The sequence below is a fragment of the Schistocerca cancellata genome, chromosome 2, assembly GCF_023864275.1.
Source record: "Schistocerca cancellata isolate TAMUIC-IGC-003103 chromosome 2, iqSchCanc2.1, whole genome shotgun sequence".
Taxonomy (NCBI): Eukaryota; Metazoa; Arthropoda; class Insecta; order Orthoptera; family Acrididae; genus Schistocerca; species Schistocerca cancellata.
This window is the reverse complement of record NC_064627.1, coordinates 462,870,317-462,894,943: the sequence shown is the minus strand read 5'-3', so window position 1 is coordinate 462,894,943 and position 24,627 is coordinate 462,870,317. Positions and strand designations below refer to the sequence as shown.

The 24,627-nt window shown below is 38.9% G+C and overlaps 1 protein-coding gene across 2 annotated transcripts in view; it reads right to left on the bottom strand.

Annotated features, from left to right (window-relative positions):
• Nucleotides 1-812: 812 nt before the first annotated feature.
• LOC126161970 (inositol-3-phosphate synthase 1-A) overlaps nt 813-24,627 on the bottom strand; it is a 61,873-nt gene continuing 38,058 nt past the window's right edge. For both annotated transcript variants that reach the window (XM_049918159.1, XM_049918160.1), the window contains exons 6-10: nt 21,339-21,581; nt 20,671-20,779; nt 17,686-17,918; nt 3,051-3,216; nt 813-2,366 (exon numbers count right to left, since the gene is read on the bottom strand). In XM_049918159.1, the coding sequence (XP_049774116.1) occupies nt 3,058-3,216; nt 17,686-17,918; nt 20,671-20,779; nt 21,339-21,581 (744 nt within the window). In that variant the 3' untranslated portion in view covers nt 813-2,366; nt 3,051-3,057. The remainder of the gene's footprint in view (nt 2,367-3,050; nt 3,217-17,685; nt 17,919-20,670; nt 20,780-21,338; nt 21,582-24,627) is intronic.

The following is a 24,627-nucleotide window of genomic DNA, read 5'->3' as shown; positions in this document are numbered from 1 at the left end:
TCGTCATTCATCTAATTACACCTTCTTTTACGTGACAATATAGAGAAAATGCACCTCACGACTCTTCGGAGGGACAGCCAGTATACTATGTTGCTACATCGACAGGAATCCACAATTTGAGACTATATTTGTGTGGTCTTTTCGGCATGAATTGAATGGACCTGCAATTGCTTGGCACTTATTGCTTGTCTGTGGTTATATTTTCTCTAGGGTAGTAAGAACAAACAATTTCACCAAATTTCAGATACAAGAGTGAATTTATTGGCTGACAGGTGTTCAGCTTGGGATAAGTTTTTCTCAAAACTTAGAAATATGAGAAGCTCAAGTGCCCACACACACACACACACACACACACACACACACACACACACACACACACACACAGGAAACATCAAATCATCATCTACGGACATTCCTTTTGCACAAAGTACACCCCCAAGCATACAAAAAGCTATCTGTTTGCCAGTTCCTCAAGTGACAGGTTATAATAATTGTTTTTAGTGCTTTTTGAAAATTTGATTTATTTCTTCATGTGATACAGCACTGCTTCATCGCAAATAAGAGGGAAAGCAGAGTCATCTATTCATTGGCTAACATGAAGTAGGGGGACCTCTTCTCTCCTTTAGAACTTTTGCAGTCAACAGAAGAAGAAGAAGAAGAAGAAGAAGAAGAAGAAATGAAATGGGTAAAAGGAGAGCATGGAGCACTTCACACAACAATACAAGGAAAAGGAACTGATAGCTTACTGTGTGAAGGACTATAAACTATAGGAGACCATCCCCTTGCTTTGACTAAAAAAATTAACATGCGAGTTGGACATTAATTTTCAAATATTTATTCAAAATTAAAATTAACACAAAAATAGTAACAACTACTTTACAAACATTTATAACAAACTATTAATTCTATTACACAGATTACATGAACAGTTGTGTATTTATTCATAATCTCTATGTCTTTGGCCATTTTCAGACTTCTGTTACTGGTCCAATGTGTCACCTGTTCAGTTTCACCTTATGAGACCTGCAGTAGTCATCATAAAATGATCCATAGTTTACCAATAAGCAGCACAGAGTAGGAGGAATGCAATGTATAGCACCATAACACATTTGTATTCTTTCATATTTTACCATTTTTCTTGTGCCCTTTTAAGAAATTACGTCATTCAACATTAAATATAATGGGTTTCTCTCCTTATCACCATCAGGTACATTTTCTCTGCTGTTTTGGCAGAAATTTGCCATCTGTTTATGCACTGTATAGCTGTAGTCTGCCTAAGCAAACACTGCCCAAGATGTCTTTCATGCAACGTCCAATGTCAGTGGAATGCATCAGTTTGTCACAAGTTACAATCAACATGATTTTTAATGAGGAATTTTACATGCCCATTCAATAGGGAGGTTCCAAACTAGTGGAGTGCAACGTTTTTTAATTGACGTGTATTAACAGGGACAGTAAAACATGAAGAATAGCCATTTCTTTAGCTGGACTGCCAGTCAGCATGGGACAAGATGGCACTGCTGATTCTGGATTACTGGTTATTCTTCATTTTTCCTAGTGATACTGGTGTACCAGTTATTATTCTTGTTTCAACACATATTGATGAAACTAATCTAGCATTAGATTAGTCTGTGACCATTGTATCGAATATGCCTGCAAAATTTCACTTTGAAGATCATTTTGTTTTTAAAGGGAAACAAACCAATGCATTCTGTCAAAACTAAGTGTTGCATTAAAGATGTGATGAGCAGTATTTCTATAAGGATGACTGACTACACATCGCAAAATCAAAATTGCAAACATCTGCCAAAACACTGAAGAAATTGGGCCTCAGGTCTCCTAGGAGGGACACCATATATATTACCAGTTAAGTGCCACAAGAGGAACTCAAAACTTAAAATAATTGCCATTCCTATATTATATTAAATGACTAACTGTAATACTGAATTCAGATTCACTACAATAATTCTGATAACATACATACAGTGCATCACACAATTTCACGAGCCTATTTGCACATAAAGTTTACGTAACTATGAGATCCTTTTTCATAATACACAAATGGGGAAACATCAAATGCATATATTATTCTACAACATATAGCAATTACATATTTTCATCCACACTGGTCACAAACAAAAATAAATGCATCTCATGATATGACAGTGGATTTCTTTATCTACAAATGTTTGTGGCTTAAATGAAATGGCACAAAAAGTTTTTGGTTGTTAGGAATTATATGGTTAAGTACATAATTTTTAAATGCATAACATCATGTTTGGCTGTTTAAATAATGAAATATGTGCTTACTGACAAAGAGTTATTGATCTGTAGTGATTTTCAGTACACGCACCCAGAAGCTCCACCTGTGAATGAAAAACCATTACAAGCACTCTTTTCTAAAAGTTGTAATGGTACGGCAACGAATTAGTTTAATGGACATAATAAACACTGTCTAATAAACAGTCTGTCATTGTTTTTGGGATATAAACTTATCACAGCAGAAAGCAAATAATAAGAAATCTTTGAAAAATCATAACAGCTCATATATTGTTACAATTGTAAAAACACATAAAGATTAAAATTATGTAGGACTCAAAATGTTGGAATACTGGGTCTTTCATAATTGATGATCATGCTTAGAAACTTTACTACTTTATTTGCACAAGCAATATGTCAACCGTTTTTATGATTTAAAGGTGGAGATCTTTCTCTGCTGAATGATTTTAGAATCACAAATGAATACTGAATCAATGGCATGTGTGAAAACTTGTGTTCTCTTACACACACAAAAAAGCTGTCTTCCTAATGTCACTGCACACTATTCTATCTCTCATTTCTTAATGCACTGAGGAATGTGTATGCTCATTTTGGGAACAGAACTCGTTATGATCTTTCTTAAAGAACAAAGTGTGGTCTGCAAAAAATCATGTGCAGTTGAAAATTACTAAGAATGTGAATGATAGATGATATCAATCACTGATTAAAGAATTGGAAAATTTTCACTGTTGAGATTATAGCTATTAAAGTTTAGTATGTAATACATTTACCCGTATGTCATGATGTACTCTCCAATAATGGAAACTGAAGTTTGTGCTCCAAAAGCATATTATTTTCTGGAGGAAGCCCAATACAGGCACGCATTATGTTTTCAATACAAGCACGCTGCTTTGCTAAAGCATTAACAACTGGTGTCCCTGGTGGAACTAAGGGAGCCTGAAAAGTAACAAGTGAAACTTATATCTGCAATCATTTTAGTAACAAACATTTTAAAAAGCACAAGGAGACAAGACAGACATAATGAAAGCAGAAATAAATTAAATATATTTCACACAATTTGAACAATTCTTCAAGAGGAATACAAATTTAACAAAAAACTTGTTTACCAGCTCAAATGTATTGTGCTGTACTGATACTCAAATGGAAGGATATAAGTGACTGGTATAAAACAGAGATAAGGTTTACAGCAAAGAATGCTCCATTCTAAAAAAATTTATTTTATTGTTCAATATCTTTACACTGTTAAAGTTTCGTGCCTTTTTATTTGTGTCTTTTGAATATTGTGAAATAAAACCTAAGAAACTTCTCAGCAGATGATCCATGGGCCTTCTAGAGAATATAATGCTGAACCTTCTGATTTTTTGGCTGGTTGGTGTTTGGGGGGGCAGCAGGGAGCTAGGAGGAGGGGGGGGGGGGGGGGATCCCAGATAGCTAGGTTATCGGTCCCCTGACTTAATGCAGCAGAAACTAAGGGAGGAGCAACACCAACAGTACAGTCCAATCGATGGGAAAGGAAGACGGGCAAAGAAATAGACAGAAGGAACATCAGTGTGGCAGGAAGAGTAAAGAACAGGATGGGAGAGGAGGAGGATGGGTGAAAGCAGGAGCACACCAGAGGCATTACATGTGGTGAGGTGTCTGCACTGCCGCTGACCCACCCCCATCCCCACACACCAGACCATGACCATGAGCATGACCCAACAAAGACAACACCAGGGTACACATACAAGAAAAGGGAAAACAAAACAGCACAAAATACCAGACAAAATGTAGGAAAATGCCCGGCATTGAGGTAAGGCTGAACATCTCCCAAACAAATGCCAATTCTAATCAAGGGACGCCAATTCCAAACAGAAATTCAGGTACTTAAATCTGGAAGGGCAAACCACTTTTGTGAAGAAAACTGAAGATAAGGAAAATCATGCAAGGCTTGTCTGCTGATGCCTGTAACAAGGAAGGTGAAAGGGTGTATTTAGTGTGAAGGGCCAAAACATGGGGACAGTCCAGCAAAATATATGGATCACCATGAGGGCGGCCCTCCATTATAGAGGCGGAAAATAAACAGTGGGTCAATCTAGTATGGTCGATACGAAGACAGCAGAGGATGGTAGATTCCTGGCAGGAGTGGCAGAAGCAAGAATGCCACCTGGCGGGTGCCCTTTAGTAGCACAAAGTTTATTAGGCAGGGGAGTGGGCCGCCAACAGTCTGACCACAACGGAGCAAAAGGTATTTGACACGAAGCTGCAAATCTGCCTCCAAAGGGATCACGGAGACACACACACACACACACACACACACACACACACACACACACACTAGATGATCAGGAAACTCATTGCCCATGTAGTCGAGTATCCAAAGGAAATTTACACTAAACAAGCACCATGTCCAAGGTTGCCGAAAAAGTCACGGATGGCAGAGAGCAATAGATGGAAGGGGGAGGGGGGGGGGGGGGGGGGGGACAGGTTATAGTCTAAAGGCCACTCATCAAGTCCTTACATAACGTAACTTCGTTGAAGTAGGACCGTTTAACAAAGCACAGGGCCCAGTAAATGCCCATCAGTTCCACAAAGATGGTGTTCCGTGACAGCAGAAGACATGAAGACATATCACACAAGATCTGCAGATTTGGAGACACTGATGCAAAAAACAATAGCATTCCAAAACTTCAGTAAAAGCGGGCAAAACAAACAATGCAACACCATCAGAGCAATGGAGGCTTTTGGATTGTGGCAGAGATCCATTTGAATCTGTGGTCAAGGAACTAACCAAGCGCAGGTGTTCAGAAGAGAACATGGAGAGCAGGACAAAGATGGAAGACGAAAATCGAAATGGAGAGAAGCAAGGCAGAGCCCAAAACGCAAAACGCACCTGAAGGCTGGCAGTGGATGGGCAATGTCTTGAAACCGCAAAAAGACTAGAATTGAAGGGAAGAGTAGGGAAAAGGTGGATATCGATTGTATAGGAAACCAGGGGGCTGGGACATACAAACTGAAAGAAGAGGCTCCCAGGGTCAACCTGAAGACTATCGAGAGGGTTAGTGCAAAAGGCACCTGTGGTCAAATTGATACCAAGATGGTGGACCAAGTCCGAGAGAAGCAGTGTGGAAGGGTCAGCAAAGCCACAAACTTAAGAACCATAGTCCAGATGGAGGGGAAGAGTTTAATGATCTGTGCCCCAAGAGGTGTGGGCAAGGAACCAAAGGTCACTGAGATAATGGAAACAGCCAATATATATAAGCTTGCTGTTAAAAATAAGACCCAAAGAACAGAACTTGCAGAGCACTTAGGCACAGGGCATCGAGGTAGAGCTCTGGACTGGGATGGACCATAGTACAGCAACATAAATACACAACTCGTAATTTAAGGGGAACTGAAATCAGTGTGTGAGGGGGCCCCCATCACCAGCAGATGCCAAAGAAGCAGGATACTTCTCCAGTGAGGTGGAGTGAGCAGGCCCCAGAGGGGAGGGCATGGGAACCGCAGGGGAGGGGGAGAGGAGAGGGGATAAGGAGGAGAGGGAAAAGAACATAACAGGAGCAAAGCTAGATGTCTTAGGCACAGGGTGCACATGATCATATTTCTGATGGGCCTCAGTGTTGATAAACGATCAAGGGACTTGTACTCCTGTACCTTCTTTTCCTTCTTATAAACTGGAGAATGCAGCAAGGGTGGAGAGTGATCCAGAATGAAATTTTCACTCTATAGCAGAGTGTGCGCCGATATGGAAATTTCTGGCAGATTAAAACTGCGTGATTGACTGAGACTCATACTCAGGACCTTTGCCTTTCGCAGCCAAGTGCCCTGCAGACAGATAAGAGCTTCTGGGGAGTTTGGAAGGTCGAGATGACGTACTGGTGGATCTAAAGCTGTGAGGATGGATAGTGAGTCATGCTTGAAGGTAGCTCAGTCAGTACAGTACTTACTCACAAATGGAAAATGTCCCGAGTTTGGTCTCGGTCAGGCACACAGTTTTAATCTGCAGGAAGTTTTCTGGAGAGTGATGGTCATGACAATTAACGCACAAGGGTGGCAGAACACAGGTGCTCCCCTCATGGAGTGGGTGTCCACATTCACTGCATATAGGGGTCCACTGTACAGTGGAAAGACATCACCCCAATACAAATACACCGAAAACATCTCACAGGTTATGGGACATATGGGCTTCATGTCACACCGATAAACCATGACCTTGACCTTCTCCAGGATGGTAAACCCCTCCCTTCAAATTCCAGTATCAATGTGGTTGTCCTTATGGCCTTTCTGAACACATCAAACAAAACAAATGCCCCGCTGTTCCTCGTCAGCTTGCAGATGAGGTCCCTATGGAAAATAACACAGAACCATATTCAAAGACTGATGAGGAGTAATAGACATCGTGATGTTGTCAACATGGTCACATGCATCACGGGCTGCAGAAGTAGTTCTGATCAACAGGGAACCCAATTCCATCTTACTCAGAGTGTCCAATTTGCCACACTTTTCTTCAATAGTTCCACAAAAAAATAACAGTTTAGCACTCACTCATTAAAGTGTCCTAGTCAGTCATGGTGCAGATCAGGTAGCAGAAAGGGGGTTTCACCATAAGGCAGCGAGACTGGCCCTTCCCTCAGTGGCTAGGCAGGGAAGAGAAGGCCGCAATGTCATAATAAGCAGCATTAAAGGATCGATTCCAAACTAGAGAGAGGGCTGCAGAAGAATGGCCACGTTTTTGGAGCTTACTATGTTTCACATGAAAAGCATCCGCTCCGATACCATACACTCCGATAATGGGCTCTTCCCTTGGGTACCACTCAGCCACAGCAGGTACAATCTGGCACAGCAGCCATTGCTGGGAGTTGATGATGCTCCAGAATGATAAGCAACTACTCAGACATACATGGTGAGGTAGCATCTCAGGTATCAGAGTGTGATCCCTGTGTTGTCAGGGCGCTCAACCAAAAGGGCACATAATGTTAACGATCCACCCCCCCCTCCCCCCGCCACCCACTGACTGGCTACCGTACTGGCTATGTAGTATTGAAACAAAAACAGGTCAAGGAAAAGATGGAAGACGTGGTAAGGCCACATGCCGAAGATGCTAAGTAACTTGGTTTTCCCCTGTTGGGTCACACTATGGAGACTTAACTTTAGATGGAGAGGTCAAACCCCAAAAAGGGGGGAGGGGGTAAAAAAACAATGGAAATAAAAATTAAAAATAAAATAAAATAAAATTCAAAAAGGACCAAGAGGAACAGAACCATAAGAGATCACAGTAACCAGGTGGATAGCCCGGCCGATGTATGCATGGACATCGAGAGAGGGGAAGAAGGGGGTAGAGGGAAAGGAGGGGGCATAGGGAAAGGGATGGACAGAGGAAAAGGAGGGATGGACAGAGGGAAGGAAGAAAGGGCCACAATAGGTTGTGTCCTACCCACAAAGTCGTGAAAGAGCTGTGAGCCTCCTTGGGAGGAAGGAGGGAGGAGGGAGGGGGGAGGGAGTGCATTCATAGTCAATGCTGTAACATTTCAATGTATGTACAACAATTATACTTCAATGTGGTGCACAAATATTTTCCCTTCTTTATCTTGTGTGGAATTAACTGGAATTGTGACTTCACAATACTGTTTTTCTCACAGAAGATGCTCCACTCACTGTGATGCATTACCCGCCAATCACTGATTGCAAGCTGAATTGACAGGGGTCTCCGTGCATGTTATTGGAGAGAGAAGAGATCTGTCATATCCTTGTGCCCTGCAACAACGTAATATCCAGCCTTTTTTTCCCCTTTTTCCTTCTACTGCTGCTCTAGAATATCATTTGACATATCCCCTGCAGTCCCTTCCAACATAAAAGGAAACCTAAGAAGGATTCTCGCACTTCCACAATGTGGTCTTCTATATGGACATATCTACTTATCTGGCACATTTGATCAGTTCTGCTATCACTTAGAGTGCTGTCAAAAATTATTCCATAATACTTTGTCTTTTTTATACAAGTAATAAATTTTTTCCTTAGTAGTTCAACAAATATAAAAATAAATTCATTTTGTTTCTCTTTCACCCATCTTCAAATTTTAAATATTGCTCTTTCATTACAGGATATATTCCACAATCAACTGAACCATCTCTAATAAATTTCCCATGTTTTCTGATTAAATATCTTCACAATAATTGTGGAAAGCACAGTTTTGCTGGGCTAAAAATAGTTTAATACCAGAAAGGCAATGTAAAATGTTTCTCTATTTCTTGGTCTTATCATTATTTGCCCACGTAATTTTAAAATATATTTATGGTACAACCGTGAAGATGGCGTAGGCTTCAAGAATAATTGAATCTACCAGACATCTAGTTATCATTCTATAGTTGTTAAGTTCCATGCAACGTTATATATATATATATATATATATATATATATATATATATATATATATATATATATATATATATAGTTATAATAGAAGGAAACATTCCACGAAGGAAAAATATACTTAAAAACAAAGATGATGTGACTTACCAAATGAAAGTGCTGGCAGGTCGACAGACACACAAACGAACACAAACATACACACAAAATTCAAGCTTTCGCAACAAACTGTTGCCTCATCAGGAAAGAGGGAAGGAGAGGGAAAGACGAAAGGATGTGGGTTTTAAGGGAGAGGGTAAGGAGTCATTCCAGTCCCGGGAGCGGAAAGACTTACCTTAGGGGGAAAAAAGGACGGGTATACACTCGCGCGCACACACACATATCCATCCACACATATACAGACACAAGCAGACATATTTAAAGACCAGTTTTTTTTTAGGTGGGTGAGGGCAATGGATTGTTCAGTTTGGAACTGGTATAGGGACTGATGGAAAGAAGGGTTGCAGCCAGAGATGGGAACTTTAAGTGTGAGGCCTTTGGGGGTAATGCCAAATGTCAGACAAGCCTGAGAAAATAAAATATGTGAGCGTAATCTGGCTAGGGTGAAGGCATGTTTGCGGAGGGAATGTAAATAAAACTTAATGGGGTCGTTGTGGGGGTGTTGTGAGGGTGACATGGTATTAGAAGGTGGAAAGTTTAACACGAGGTTGAAATGAAAAAGAAAGATGGAAATATGGAAATATTCTTTAAATATGTCTGCTTGTGTCTGTATATGTGTGGATGGATATGTGTGTGTGCGCGAGTGTATACCCGTCCTTTTTTCCCCCTAAGGTAAGTCTTTCCGCTCCCGGGACTGGAATGACTCCTTACCCTCTCCCTTAAAACCCACATCCTTTCGTCTTTCCCTCTTTCCTGATGAGGCAACAGTTTGTTGCGAAAGCTTGAATTTTGTGTGTATGTTTGTGTTCGTTTGTGTGTCTGTCGACCTGCCAGCACTTTCATTTGGTAAGTCACATCATCTTTGTTTTTAAGTATATATATATATATATATATATATATATATATATATATATATATATATATACACACACACTTAAAAACAAAGATGATGTGACTTACCAAATGAAAGTGCTGGCAGGTCGACAGACACACAAACGAACACAAACATACACACAAAATTCAAGCTTTCGCAACAAACTGTTGCCTCATCAGGAAAGAGGGAAGGAGAGGGAAAGACGAAAGGATGTGGGTTTTAATGGAGAGGGTAAGGAGTCATTCCAGTCCCGGGAGTGGAAAGACTTACCTTAGGGGGAAAAAAGGACGGGTATACACTCGCACACACACACATATCCATCCACACATATACAGACACAAGCAGACACACAAAATTCAAGCTTTCGCAACAAACTGTTGCCTCATCAGGAAAGAGGGAAGGAGAGGGAAAGACGAAAGGATGTGGGTTTTATATATATATAAAAAATTCTAAAAATTATGAGCACACCCAATGATAATTGCCATGGCCCAAAAATAGGTATTGTTTATATTTTGCACATGTATGGGGCCTCAAACTGGCTCTTGTTTTCTGAACATCTTGAGATTTGATTAAAAATGGTCTGGTTGCCATTAATTCAGATACTCTGCGATTTCTTTGTTGTCACCCTTGCTAAGCAAAAATATTTTCCCTTCTTAATCTTTCTTGTAACACTCGTTGTCACTTATGCTAAAACAGCCTTATGGACACTGAATCCTTCTGGTATATTGACTGATTAGAAAAGTTTTGATCTGTTAGTTACTACGTGGTCTAAGACAATGTCCTCATGAATCAGTACTCTATCTGCTCGAAGTAATTTTCAGACAAGAAGTTTAGACCACCACCACACAAAACCCTGTCTCTTGTGTCAGTTATTATTGCATGACTACCTCATTCTACACCTGGTAATTGATGTATTTTTTACATACAAGCACCACAATGACAATTATCATAAAAACATTGAAATCAAAAACTATTTTGACACCTTGCATAATTTATGAAAGGTGATTGTTTACATGGACAACCTTTTCATAAAAGATCTGTTGGAAACCATACTCTGTTAATATTCATGAAAATTTCTCTTTCATCAGAAGGCCTGGAAGTGTACCAGGCAGACCAGATCATCTCATTAAAAATTGGAAATGAAAGCTGCTGATGCACTACTGACTGTATTTTCATACAGTCTTCATGGAAATTTATTTCTCTATTATTTTCAATCAGACTTTTTGACCTGTCTATGAAATTAGAAGTTAGAAGGTTCTACAAGAGTAGTACCTTTTGGAGGAATCAATTTAGTTGTACATGCTGGTGATTTCTTGTCATCCTGAAAGATTTCGTCATATAATTCAAGCTTTGCTTGTTCACCCAAAGGGTCAATAATTCACACAAACTGTTCTTTTCCCATGCAAGAATTCAAACAATAGTTCAAAAAGTCAATATACAGTCCTGTTCTTAGCCTCCCAGATTTTGAAGAGTTATGACATTTTGATACTTTTGAACATATTCATTTAATGTTTTTTAACTCAGGGGCCAAAGTTGCCAATTGCTTCTTGTAAACAAATACTTGATGTAGGACTTTTCCAGAGAGATGAGAACATACTGAATAGTACAAATACGTGTCACTTTATTCATGTTGCACCTTTTGACAAAAATAATTTTGTTTTCTTTGTCCAATACAGTCCTGTTGTACACCAACTGATTCTAAAGCTCTGGAAAGTGAATACAACCGAAAATGAAGTATTTTGTGAGAGAGCTGTAAAAATAAGAGAGCAAAATGAATCTCTAAATACTTTGCAATAATTTACCTGTCTGATCAGTGTTTATAACAAAATCCTTGGTATCAACCGAATGACTAGGTTCGAAAAGTGGCTGCATAAGTCAAGGTTTCTTCAATCATCTTTTTTAAAACAAACTTTGTCATTTTTCATTAAAGACTTCCATGCTTATTTTTGACTTTATGAACTCAGGTGTCAGCAGGTTTAAGTTCAAAATCTGTAAATTATTGTGCTGGTGCTACGGCCTACTGCTGTAATCCCGAATAGTCACTTGTTGATCATTGTCTCGAGCTTCAACAAAATAATCATATGTCCAGGAATTTATTATTGTAAGCTTATCAAATTGACTGCCTCCTTTCTTTATTTCTCCTTCCCACTGGGATATGTTTCCACATGGGATGAGCCCTTGTAATATTAACAACTTTAATTTCGTAATCCAAAGAAAGATAGTCTACTTATCTTCTTTTTCTTCTTCTAGCTCACATTCAACTGATGAAATACGGTCTGCGACTTTTTCAAAATATCCCTCATCACTGTTTTCATTTTCATGAACAAGTTCATCATCAGGCACAAGTATTTTTTCAGCCCACATGTCCATCGTACTTCTTGGGCCAGAGATGCTGGAGTTGGTGGCCATGTGTGTATCCGGTGTGCTTGCTTGTGAGTATGAATGGTTTGTATCTCTTTTCTTGATGAAGGCTGTGGTCGAAAGCTGTACGTAGTGTTTTTTAATTGTGCCAGTTTGCAACTTAAAGCACCTATTATACAGTACGCAGCAATTTGTCTTTTCATACACTGTTGATTAACATGTTACTTATATATTCACCTCCCTTCCTATCTCCTTCCTTTCACAGTTGTTTTTAGTGCATTATTTTTTCCACTTTTTATGTACCCTTCACCTTCTAATCTATCTCTGGTTCTCACTATGGGTTGCTTACCATATCTGAACTGAAGCTGGTACACTGCTTATTATTATACTATCTTTGGCCCTCTTTTTCCTTTTTCTCCTTCCCTGGCATAACACAGGGTGACAATTATAGAATTATATGAAAGAAAATGTAAATTAGTTACAAACTACAGTGTGCACACAATTTATTCAATGTGTAAATGCCACTCCAGATATTCGAACTTAGGTTATGACAGGTTCAATATCCTGCCATCATTGACGATGATGTGGCGCAGACAAATAGCGAAATTCTGCAGGGAGACCCGCTGAAGTGTCGAAACATCGATGCTGTCAATGACCTCTTGACTGGCTGTTTTCAGTTCAGCAATGGTTTTGGGGTTATTTCTGTACATGTTGTCTTTAATATACCCCACCAAAAGGAGTCAGATGTGTTCTGATCCAGAGAATATGGCAGCCAATCGAGACCCGTGCCAGTGGCCTTTGGGTACCCCAGAGCCAGAATGCGATCACCAAAGTGCTCCTCAGGACATCATCAAACACTCTCTTGCTTCAATGGGGTCGAACTACATCTAGCATCAACCACATCTTCTAGAAATCAGGGGCACTTTGGACACTCGGGAAGAAATAACCTTCCAAAACCTTCAAGTACCATTTGGTAGTCACTGTGCCATCACGGAATATCACACTGACTATTCTATGACTGGACATTGCAACCACACAGTCACCTGTTAACGGTGAAGAGACTTTTTGATTCAGATATGTGGGTTCTCTGTCCCCCAAATGCGCCAATTTTACTTATTGATGAACCCATCCCAATGAAAGTGAGCTTCACTGCTAAACCAAACCACATGCATGTGCATATTAATTCCCATCGTGCCCCACAGCCAACCATGCAGTTTGAAAGTCCTAACACAAACCATTCATAAGTTATAACGATTTTATTTCATACAGATAGATAATTGTTACCCAGCAGGTCAGACGCTTTTAGCCTGGGGTCTGAGCGACATGGCACCTCTCCCATCCCATTTATGCCTCTTCCACTCAATTCCCCTTTGCTCCCTAAACAAGCAATCTATAGTTTGGAAAGTTGGGAGTACTATTTTGTTATTCTTTCAGTAGTGAAGAGAATTGCACCTGCTGTACATAAGTAATGGTCAGTACTTTAATAATTCCCTGACTAGCAGTTTTCTTTTTATACAAGTAGTTCTAGTTACTGTTACCGTACTTACTCGAATCTAAGCCGCACTCGAATCTAAGCCGCACCTGAAATATGAGACTCGAAATAAAAGAAAAAAAAATTCCCAAATCTAAGCCGCACCTGAAATTTGAGACTCGAAATTCAAGGGGAGAGAAAAGTTTTAGGCCGCACCTCCAAATCGAAACAAAGTTGGTCCATTGTAATATGAGACACAATTTAGGTCGAATGAATGACGATACAGCTACAGTAGTTTGGTTTGAGTCGAAAGCTTAGCAGTTAAGCTTTACCAGGTAGCCATTGCTATGCGTCAGGCGCTCCGTCCGTATTTATACGGATACCCTTCCTTTTTCACGTGCTTCGTCTGGTTTGAATCGATTGCTTATTTTGCTTTGATCTGATAAGTGCCGTTTTCAATGTTATAGATGTTTACGTCAGTCACTCTAAGCTGAAAATGCATTACTATACTGTGTCATGCATTGTTTGTCGCATTCTGATAGTGCGTGTTTACGGCCTCTCGCTGCTCACGACAGGGCTTGCTTTTGTGCGCATTCTGATAGTGCGTGTTTACGGCCTCTCGCTGCTCACGACAGGGCTTGCTTTTGTGCGCGCTACCGCCGCCTACAATTAAAAAAAGAGAGGAATCGTCACATTAGCGAAACAATGGCAAGAGACTGCTATTTGTTGTTACTTACACTGCTGCTTTCTTTGATAATGATCAACAAGAACCAAATAATAGACTGCGTATGATATAACATGTTCTGAACGAAAGTTTGGCGAAAATTTTTCTCCGTATGAAAATCTTTGCGGCCGCTTCTTTAGTACATCAAATTCTGCACAGAAATTAGTCATCTTAGATTTAAAAATCTAGTCAGTTGCTGTGCTTCATTTCTGACTGTATCACTATTAGGTATAAGAGTAATACGAATATAAACATGACACGATACGCATATTCTTCCGCGTTTGCTGTTGTCTCACTCTAGTTTCGTAGTTTATTTGGCAGACAGGATTTAAATGAGACAGAAGCAAACATGAAAGAATACATGGCAAAATGTTTATATTCGTATTATTCTTGTGGTGAAGAGAATACTGCATGTGATTCACATTTCATCAGGTTCCTATTAGCAACCATCTCTTCTCACAGGTAGGAAAAAATTCAGAACGTAGAGTTGGCCATATTGACAAAAATCCCAGTATTACCAGTCGGATTTTCGTAGTACATTGAAATTCAAAGATGAACAATACGGAATTTGTATTTACTTCGTTGGATAATGTATGAAAATGCAGTGGTCGAAACTCAGGCGGAGAAAAAATGCTCGTCTTCCAGTTTTTGTTTTTTTTTTTTTTTTTTTAGTGACACAGAGGTTTTGGCGCCAGTATTTATCTTTGTGCCTACAAAGGATGCCTGTGTAGCACTACATATATTCGACGGCAGAAGTTAGTTGTGGCGGCACCTATCAACATTTTTCAGAACTTCCGCTTGCTTTGCACTCGATTCTAAGCCGCAGGCGGTTTTTTGGATTACAAAAACCGGAAAAAAAGTGCGGCTTAGATTCGAGTAAATACGGTAACAATCACATTAATTCCTCCCCAACCTGTGCCTTTGACTAAAGCACGTAAAAATTTCTGCATTTTCTTATAGACTAGTCTGAACAATGAGAACATGAATTTTTGCATTCAGAATAGTTCAACCAAATTTCAAAATTAGGTAAAAATTTGTTATCTGCAGACAATTTTATTAAAAGTTCCTATCTGTCTTTCAAACAGCTGGGAACAGACACTTGTGATATATATGATTATTATGCAGCAAAATTCAAAGGTAATTTGATTTAGTTAGAAAGAGAGACGAAAAGTGCAAATGACTTATCTTTCTGAGTCTCATATGCTTTAGCATATAGAAAGCAAGGTCACAAACTGCAAAATTAGATCCAGTATGTGACATTTTAATTGCTGGTCTAACTTCCCTACTTTTGACGAACAGCCTAAGTTTCTAAGTGGGCCAAGGGGTCAATGGATTAGTTTTAGCAGTGCTGAAATGGGCGAACTGTACCATCCCATGTTCTAATGTGTGGGAAACAACTATATGGTCTGATAATTTCTATGCTTAGAGTACAGCTTCTTCCTGATTCTATACAAATATCCTCAAATCAAACAGTTTAACTTTACTTAATTGGAGCATCCACACATATGGAGTTAGGTATGCAGCATGAAATGACAAAGAAAACTAAAGCACTCACGAATCTACACTGGATTACCAACAGTTGGTTCATTATTGCACCAAAAATACACTGAACAATAGGGTACTACACAACTTTCAAGATTTTCAAATTGTAGCTAATATGTTACGATCACTACAGGTTATATTCCAAAAGAGGATCACAAGTAAGCAAACTGTCTTGCTTTCAAAATGCAAAGTTATCATTTTACATGAATATATTAGTATAACATACTTAACAGTAGCTTTCTTGAAGTGATCTTTATGGAATACGTTGACAACGCATAACATTTCAGACGAAGATTGAGTTTGTATGCATTGATGTCGTGTTACAGGGTATTTCTGATGCAGTTCTTTTCCCCACTGCTATGGATCTTACTGTAATTAAGATAGTGATTGGACAAATATGTCTAAAACATCTCCTGTGCTAATATCTAAGATTAGCAGGATTCGCACAGAGTAAAATTTACTCACATGAGAAGTTTCCATGCTTATCATTATTGGAACAATTACTAAAATGATAAACTATCAGATATTCAATAAAATTATTTGAAATAGCCTTACAATACTTTCCTGAAAGGCATAAGAAATCATACACAACCTTTTTTTTTTTTAGAAAAAAAGGGCCACTGTCATGGAATTTGCTAGGTGGTACCTTATCAGTACTTCATAATCTCTAACTTAGACAACAAATAATTGCTGTAAATGTTCAGCATAACTCAAAACTTGCAAATAAATTCATATGGCTTTCTCACAAACTCTACTTTTGTGAGACAAGTGTACTTTTTTCTGGGGTACAGATTTTTTGCATTTGTTAAGAGACTTAGGTACCCACTTGCAAGTCCTGTGCTCTTAACCTTTCTATAACATTCTCAAACTTCCTGTGATGTTCTCCCAACATTTTTGAAAGTGACTGCCACTTCAGTTCTCAATCCCTTTTTGATACCCATTTCTTTGAACACAAACCCCGTACTTCCAAGCCAAAATCTTCTTCAAGGATGATGGATAAAGGGTTACCACACCACACAGCTCCAATGGGGCTCCAGGGGTTGGTTGCTGATTTATAGCATGCACAAGATCAAACCACACTTACATTTATATAATATATAGTGATTTGTTGGTTATGAATGTTAAAGGAACTGTTACTGCCGCACTCTCAATATTCTTTATAACACAACAGAGCAAGACATCGAAACATTGCACTCTGAATGTTTAGTGGTTTATAATTCCTAAATTCACTGTTTTGGACAATACTGGAAACATTACATCACTGTTACTTTTCGTCATGTTAATGACAGCTCCTGATGGTGCACATGTCTACTAAACATTAACGTCCCTAAATTTCCCTTGTTCCATCCAAAAAGCACATTCAGCACATGTGACTGAATACCCATATAACCTCACACACTTCTACTCTCATAGACAGATAACCTATGGCTCTTAAGTGCCCAGTGACTAAACCACGTATTGCACTGTGAAACTGTGCATGATAATGCTCAGGCCTAAACTAGTATATAAAGCATGCTAGAACAGAAGACATTACTAGCTATAAGTCTTCCAACCTGCAAATAGTACACATTGTCTAATACATTCCATAACATAGTTTTTATCACTAATATGATCCATGGGACAAGTATTTATCACTGGTGTCAAAGATTTACGCAGTGTCTTAAACATCCATGGGTGACATTACCAATAATTGTTGCACCTACATCCTGTATATTCAATTCATAAGATTTGACAGTTGTTCATCAAAAATAAGAATGTGCATATCTGTACATAGTACATGCTAATGAACATTAAATAAATGACAAATACTTATTTTATATATTAGTTATGATGTCAACCAATAGTGTCTAAAAGAAATGTAATGGACGATGAATGTCTGAAAAGAATGAGAACTATGTTCAGGTTAGACAGACACGCACATACCCTTACCTTGCATAAGTAGCTCAGTACTGAGAGGACAGGGTGGAAATTTGAGTATTCAGAGTGAAGCTCATCAGGAGATCTGAATTCGATTCGGCTGCACAATTCAGTGAGAAGTACTAGATCCAGTATGATCGGACTTGCAAGTAAAGAATCCTCACATGTATTGTGAATTACTATAGTATTATGTCCTCCCATCATTATCTCTGAGATATATTCATCCATCGCTCTTTTACTGTCACCTGGAACAAGTCAATGGATATAATGGTCATCATTACCATAAAGCACCTGCACAGTTTTTATACTTACACAACAGACAACTGTACACTCACTTTTTGAAAAGAATAACTGGTCATAACTTTTGATAACACAAAATATCAGTTTTTCATGACAATATTTTTGTTCAGTTAGGAAATACAATACATGAGGTCTTGTTTGGCATCTATAGTTTTAAAGATAGAATAACATGATAATTGTCACTACAACAATTTTAGTAAATTAGTACACTGAAGTGCGTGTGCGCACTGCTTCCTCGTCCGATAAGTTGAACAGAAAAGTTATTTATTCTAACCACTTTATTCAATTCCACAAACTTTATAATAACCACGTAGAATAGCAAAGGAAAAAAAGAGATGAGGTTAGGGCATATACACAGAAACCAAAATTGTATTTCTTGCAATGTTGAGTGACTGCAAGAACAAACTTGAGTCAGTTTCCTTCTTCGTTTTATTCTTCCTCAGCATTCGTCCTATAATGTTGTGAGGTCTACCCCTTATAGCTCTCTGTCTCCATTTGGTGTGATTTTGTGCTGGGTCAGGATGGAGACTCGCTATCTTGAGGTCTATATGATGGGGTATCCAGCCGATGCTGTGTCAGTCTCATAACAGGTTGTTTATAATCAACTTTCAACCAAAGCCCACACTTTGCTAATGATATGCTATAGGTTTGAGTCCAAACCACAATAGACTGCTTTTCCTTATCCTCTCAATAAGTGCCACCTCTTTACTGCCTGCAAATTTCATCAGTGGCCATATGATCTTGAAGTGTCAGACCAGATGCCCTTTGAAGTACTTTGGTTTCAGCAAATCACTTCTCTGTTTCCTTTGTTAGAGGCCACCATCCTGCACCATACAAGGCAACTGGATGGCTTACAGAGTGGTATATTTTGAACTTTAGGTGGTCCACGATCATACACCTGTAACTGCCTGCCAGTGATTTTTGAGCCAAGGTTTTTGAAGCGATGTGTTTCTGAGAGATCTGTACTGTCATCATGCTGGCATTCATATTATTTGCACCTGTTGACAAAATATTCAGTCTTCTTTGCCTTCGGACTTAGTCCAGATGGTTCAAGGTGGTTCCTTAATGCTTGGACTTTTCACTGAATTTTGTTCTTGTCTTTATTAGCCAGAAGAACTTTACAATATAGCAACATCCAAGGTGCAAATTTCTGAAGGTCTCTGGTGAAAGTGTGCATATTTATGATGCAGAAAAGGGGAGAAAGAACAGATTCCTTTATTTATACTTGCAATTAAAATACTCAACAGAATTAGCTGATAATGCTCTTACACAAGTCACACTGATCAAACATTTTACAATAAATTTAAAACTTCATAAAAGAATTGGGAAAGCATGAAATTCATGGCTAATAATACTGCAAACAAACAATGGGAACTTTAGGTAGGAATATCAACAATGTGGGAAAAGATAGATTGACACATTAAGTTGCAGACAGGCACAATTAAAAGACACTTACTCAAAGATTTTGGCCACATCTTTCATCAGAAAAATAGAAACACACATCATTCATATGCACAAACAACCACACTTCACACACACTTGACTGCCAACGCCGGCAGCTCAGGCCGGAAGCCGGACCTAGATACTCAGGTTGGCAGTTGTGTGCATGAGATGTGCTTGCGTGTGTGCATGAATGGTATGTATTTCTCTTTAGATGATGAAGGCCACGGTCAAAAGCTCTGTGTAAGTGTCTTAATTGCGCCTATCTGCAATTTAACATGTCATGTTTATGGTAAGTAGCAATTATTTCCTACATCGTTAATAGTGCAAACAAACTTATTTTAAGCAGAGTATTTACATCACACATACATATTTTGTTTTCTGGAACTACATTGTATCACATCTGAATGTTACATACAAGATGTGCACATTGCTTAAAATGCAGACACTAATGGTTGGATGAAAAATTGGAAATATGTGGTAAGTTCTATGGGACCAAACTGCTGAGGTCATCGGTCCCTAGGCTTGCACGTGCACACACACACACACACACACACACACACACACACACACACACACACACACACACACACACACTCGCCTGCCCGCCCACGTCCAAAGGACAACTCAAACCTCTAGCGTGGGGGAGTCGCATGAACCGTGGCAAGGCGTCAGACTGCACAGCTACCCCACACAGCCATTGAATGAGACTAGTTAATATGGTGTCAAGTAGTCATTCCTCCCTTTAAGGACATCGTCTGCTGAAGGAAAACGCAGCTCCCTCTGTGTTACACAGAAAATCTTAGATATGTCAAAGCTCACAACCAGAAAACTATATACTTAGAAGTTACAAATGCTCCAACATTCTGAATAATATAGTAAATCCCACTGTTCAAAATAATTACTGTATACGTATTGACTGAAGAGGAGTATGGACGCTATGTTCCCATTCAAAGGGAACAGTGCAGACAACAGCTACATCACCAAGGTACAGAGATGAGCTGACTAGACATGTTACAAGCTCAAAAAGACTGTCAGAATCCTCGCAGTTGAATATGCACATAATTTTCTACGTTCACAGTAATGACTCAGAAAATGCCACCTGTTGTAAACCACCTACTGCTCTCCAAGTTCACGGCCCTCAAAATTACATGAACAAGCGCGCGCACATGCACCCCCCCCCCCCCCCTGTCCCACACACACACACACACACACACACACACACACACACACACTCTCTCTACATGTAATACTCACCTACATATGGCACATATTTTATTACAACACAGTGATCTGGTTTTTCTTCTGGTTTGTATAATATTCTGTTTGACTCCACCATGTCATCTACGACACTGCTTTTAGAAATCTGAAATATGAAATGAAGGTCATATAGAGTAAGAAATTGTTAGAAACTAAAGATGTCTAAACTTTTTCTATGAACTCAAACTCCTACAGAATTTAAACTACAATGCACATACAGAATGGAAAATCCAGGATGGACTGTAACAATACTATAAAAAATATAATTGCTATTCACCATATAGCAGAGATGCTGAGTCACAAAAAGAGCTTTTAACCCCAAAGGGTCTCTCTCTCTCTCTCTCTCTCTCTCTCTCTCACACACACACACACACACACACACACACACAAACAAACAAACGCAACTCCTCACACACATGACAACACTTCAGAAATACTCTTTCTACACTCGTTTTTAATACCCCATTGCCATATAAATGTTCCCTCATTATAATACATGTGAAACATTTTAACTTTTAAACACAAGAACAATACATTATATGTCTATATTCAATTATAATACAAACTATCATTCCGGAAAAATTGGTTTTCCTCATTTTATAGTCTCTACTGTAAACACTACCAATATGCACAAAGATAGATAAACAAATATTTGGAATGCATACCTCCTTGGACCGAAACTGTTGGGGTGCCGACAGATTACAACCATCATTATTTCCAAGATGATTGTAACTCACTATAGAAACAGGCTTAATCCCAGCAGTCACCAAAAAATCCACTAACACTGATTTCAGTTTTGTCTGGCCAGATTTGAAGTCATCTCCACCAATCAACACATTGTGTTGCTCAGCTAGCTGAATGCAGCCAGGAACAAATGTGTTTTGTGGAGATCCATTTAAGTATGGACTCTGCCAAGCAAAATCATTTCCATTAAAATTATTTATGAATTACACTATTTAAAGCTACACCTAAAAATATGCTAACACAACATACAACACAAACTCAACCTGAAGGAGTGATTGAATTAGTATCTTTGATAATGATACTTTTAAGTGCCATACTTTCCATATTTGTCATTTCACTTTAGTCTCATGTAAATAAATAGTGGACATCAATTGAACAAGTAGTTTGAAAGCCGAAGTGCCTTACCAGGTGTGGTCCCACTGAAAATGATATGCCCTGGCTTCCCCACGGTTGTGTCAATTAACGGACCCAAGCAGTTATGGGGAGGACCCATGGTTCTAACAGGCTTCCCAAGCACTGTGCAACTTTGCATTTTCACACAAATACATTGTAGCCACAAGTGAAAGCAGCAATCAGTGGTTTAAAAAATCCTTAGAGCAAGCATGAACTGAACATCAAATCTTTGGATTAACAGTCATACAAATTCACAGGGGCACTGAGCTAATCATTTTAATGAATTATATTGACTATGTAACTGTTGCTAAATTTCATCTTAATGTACACAGTGAGCAAGCTGTTTAAGTTTTAATATTTCTAGTAACAAACATATTAACTATGCATTACAAATTTTGGATAGACAAAATCTAAAACTATTACAAATAATGTACAATTGACAGAAGCACCGATTGCAAGAATGAGAGACGAGCTAGAAATAAATGACATCAAAGAATCAGACGTAACAAAGAAACTTAAGAATAATGTACTAAATTTAAAAGGAAAAGACAACATGGATTGAAGAGACAGGGTACTGGAAGAATAGGTAACAATGAAGAAGAAGAAGATAAGTAATTAAACAGTCTAAGTTGGTTAATATGAAGCTCAGAAATTACAAAAATCAATAAACCTGTAGCTCTTGCTGTGACAATTCCAAGCATAGAGGACAACCTTACAGAAAAGCCACAAAAGAACTTAACATATGAAGGAATCTTAGTGGCACCACAGGGAATAACAGACCAAGTTTTAACTAGATGAGCAAGCATTCAAGGCAATTGAGTAAAAATGTTTCCAGAAGAATGAAGCTAACTAAAGAGAAGCCTGAAGGGATAATTTTGAGGAAACACAAATGATTATTCCAAAAATTAAACATACTGTGCCAGATTACAATGTCTTCTTTTTTGTAATGCCTTGCATTCTTTTTCTCACCCAGTATCTCAATACTTTGATGGTTTAGAACCACTTCTAAGAAATTATAATGGAGACATACTTTTCTAAAGAGATACCAAATTTGAACAACAATATGGAAATGATGCAAGAAAAGCATGCTTGAACATAAATGCAGGTGCTAGCCAAGCTTGCAGGTTATGTTGTTGTATTCAACCACCAATAGCACCTGTCTTCAATACATTGAAAGTTTCAGTCGTGGTCAAAATAGTGTTCTATGTAGTCGTGACTGCATAATGTCAGAGCTCAGTACAGTCGAAAGTGGGCAAATTTTTGGTGCTTGTATTGCGAGTTTTTTTTTCCGCAGTTGAAGTGTTGGGTGTTCTAAGAAGCACTGAACCAAAGATCTATACCACACACAGGGAAAGTGGGAAATCATCATCTGTTAAGTCATAACACAGACAAATGTGTGTGTTGAGTGATGGTGACAGACAATCATTGAAGAAGATTGTGATGAAAAATAAGGAGACTCAGGAGACTACAACTACAAAATTCACTGGAAAACTGAATATCGCACTCACGAATTCTGTAAGCACCAAAACAACATGAAGGGAGCTCCATACGCAGGAAATTGCAGGATGAGCTGGAACTGCAAAAAAAAACCTTGTCATCAGTTATACAAATGCCAATAATAGGAAAGCATTCTTTCTTGGCCACCACAGTCACAAGGTCAGAATATTACTGACTCTTTGTGGTCTACTTTGGAGAGAAGGCTATGTGACTACATCCACCATCATCATTATATGAACTTGTCACAATTTTGCAGGAAGACAAAGACTCCCTTGAAAACCATACAGGACGTGTATTTACCACTCTGAGATGACTGGAAGGTGTCTTGAATGCCAACGGGATTCCTACTCTGTATTAGGCATAGTAATGTGTTGTGTTCTTGGTGTTTCTATATTTTGCCCACCTGGAGTAACTCATGTATTAAAATAGATAGTGCTGCAGTTACTTAGTGATAAATACAAAAAAATGCTAACTAAAAAATAGATGCATATTTTAAATATACTTCTTTCAGCAGAACTATGAGTGCTCAAGTAGCAGGCACAGGTAAATTACAAGCTGTAAATATTTTAGTCTGATATTAACAATAAAAGATATTCCTTAAACTGAATTCGTAGCATTATACGAGGGCCGTTCAGAAAGTAACCTCCGGTTGATTTAAAAAAATACACCAAGTTAAATAAAAATATTTTAATATATACATCTTACAACTACATCTTTGCACTATTTTTCTACATAGTCTCCATAGCGATTGAGGCACTTATCGTATCTCTTCACAAGCTTTGAAATTCCTTCTGCATAAAAATCACCCGCTTGTGCCTGGAGCCAGCCTGTGACCGCATCTTTGAGCTCTTCGTCGTCATCAAACCGCTGTGACCCGAGCCATTTCTTCAAATGCATGAAGAGGTGATAATCACTTGGCCCCAGGTCTGGGCTGTAAGGTGGATGGTTGATAACGTCCCACTTGAAGGACTCAAGAAGGGCCGTTGTTCTGCGAGCAGAGTGAGGACGGGCGTTATCGTGCAAAAAAAAAAACGATACCGGAAGTCAGCATACCACGGCGTTTGTTCTGTATAGCCCGTCGTAACTTTTTTATTGTTTCACAGTACACGTCTTGACTAATGGTCGTACCACGTTCCATGAATTCAACCAACAACACCCCTTTGGCATCCCAAAACACCGTTGCCATCAGTTTTCTGGCAGAAAAATTTTGCGAGGCTTTTCTTGGTTTGGTAGGCGAATTTTAATGTGCCCACATCTTTGATTGTTCTTTTGTCTCAGGGTTCACGTACTTAATCCAGGTTTCGTCACCGGTCATGATTC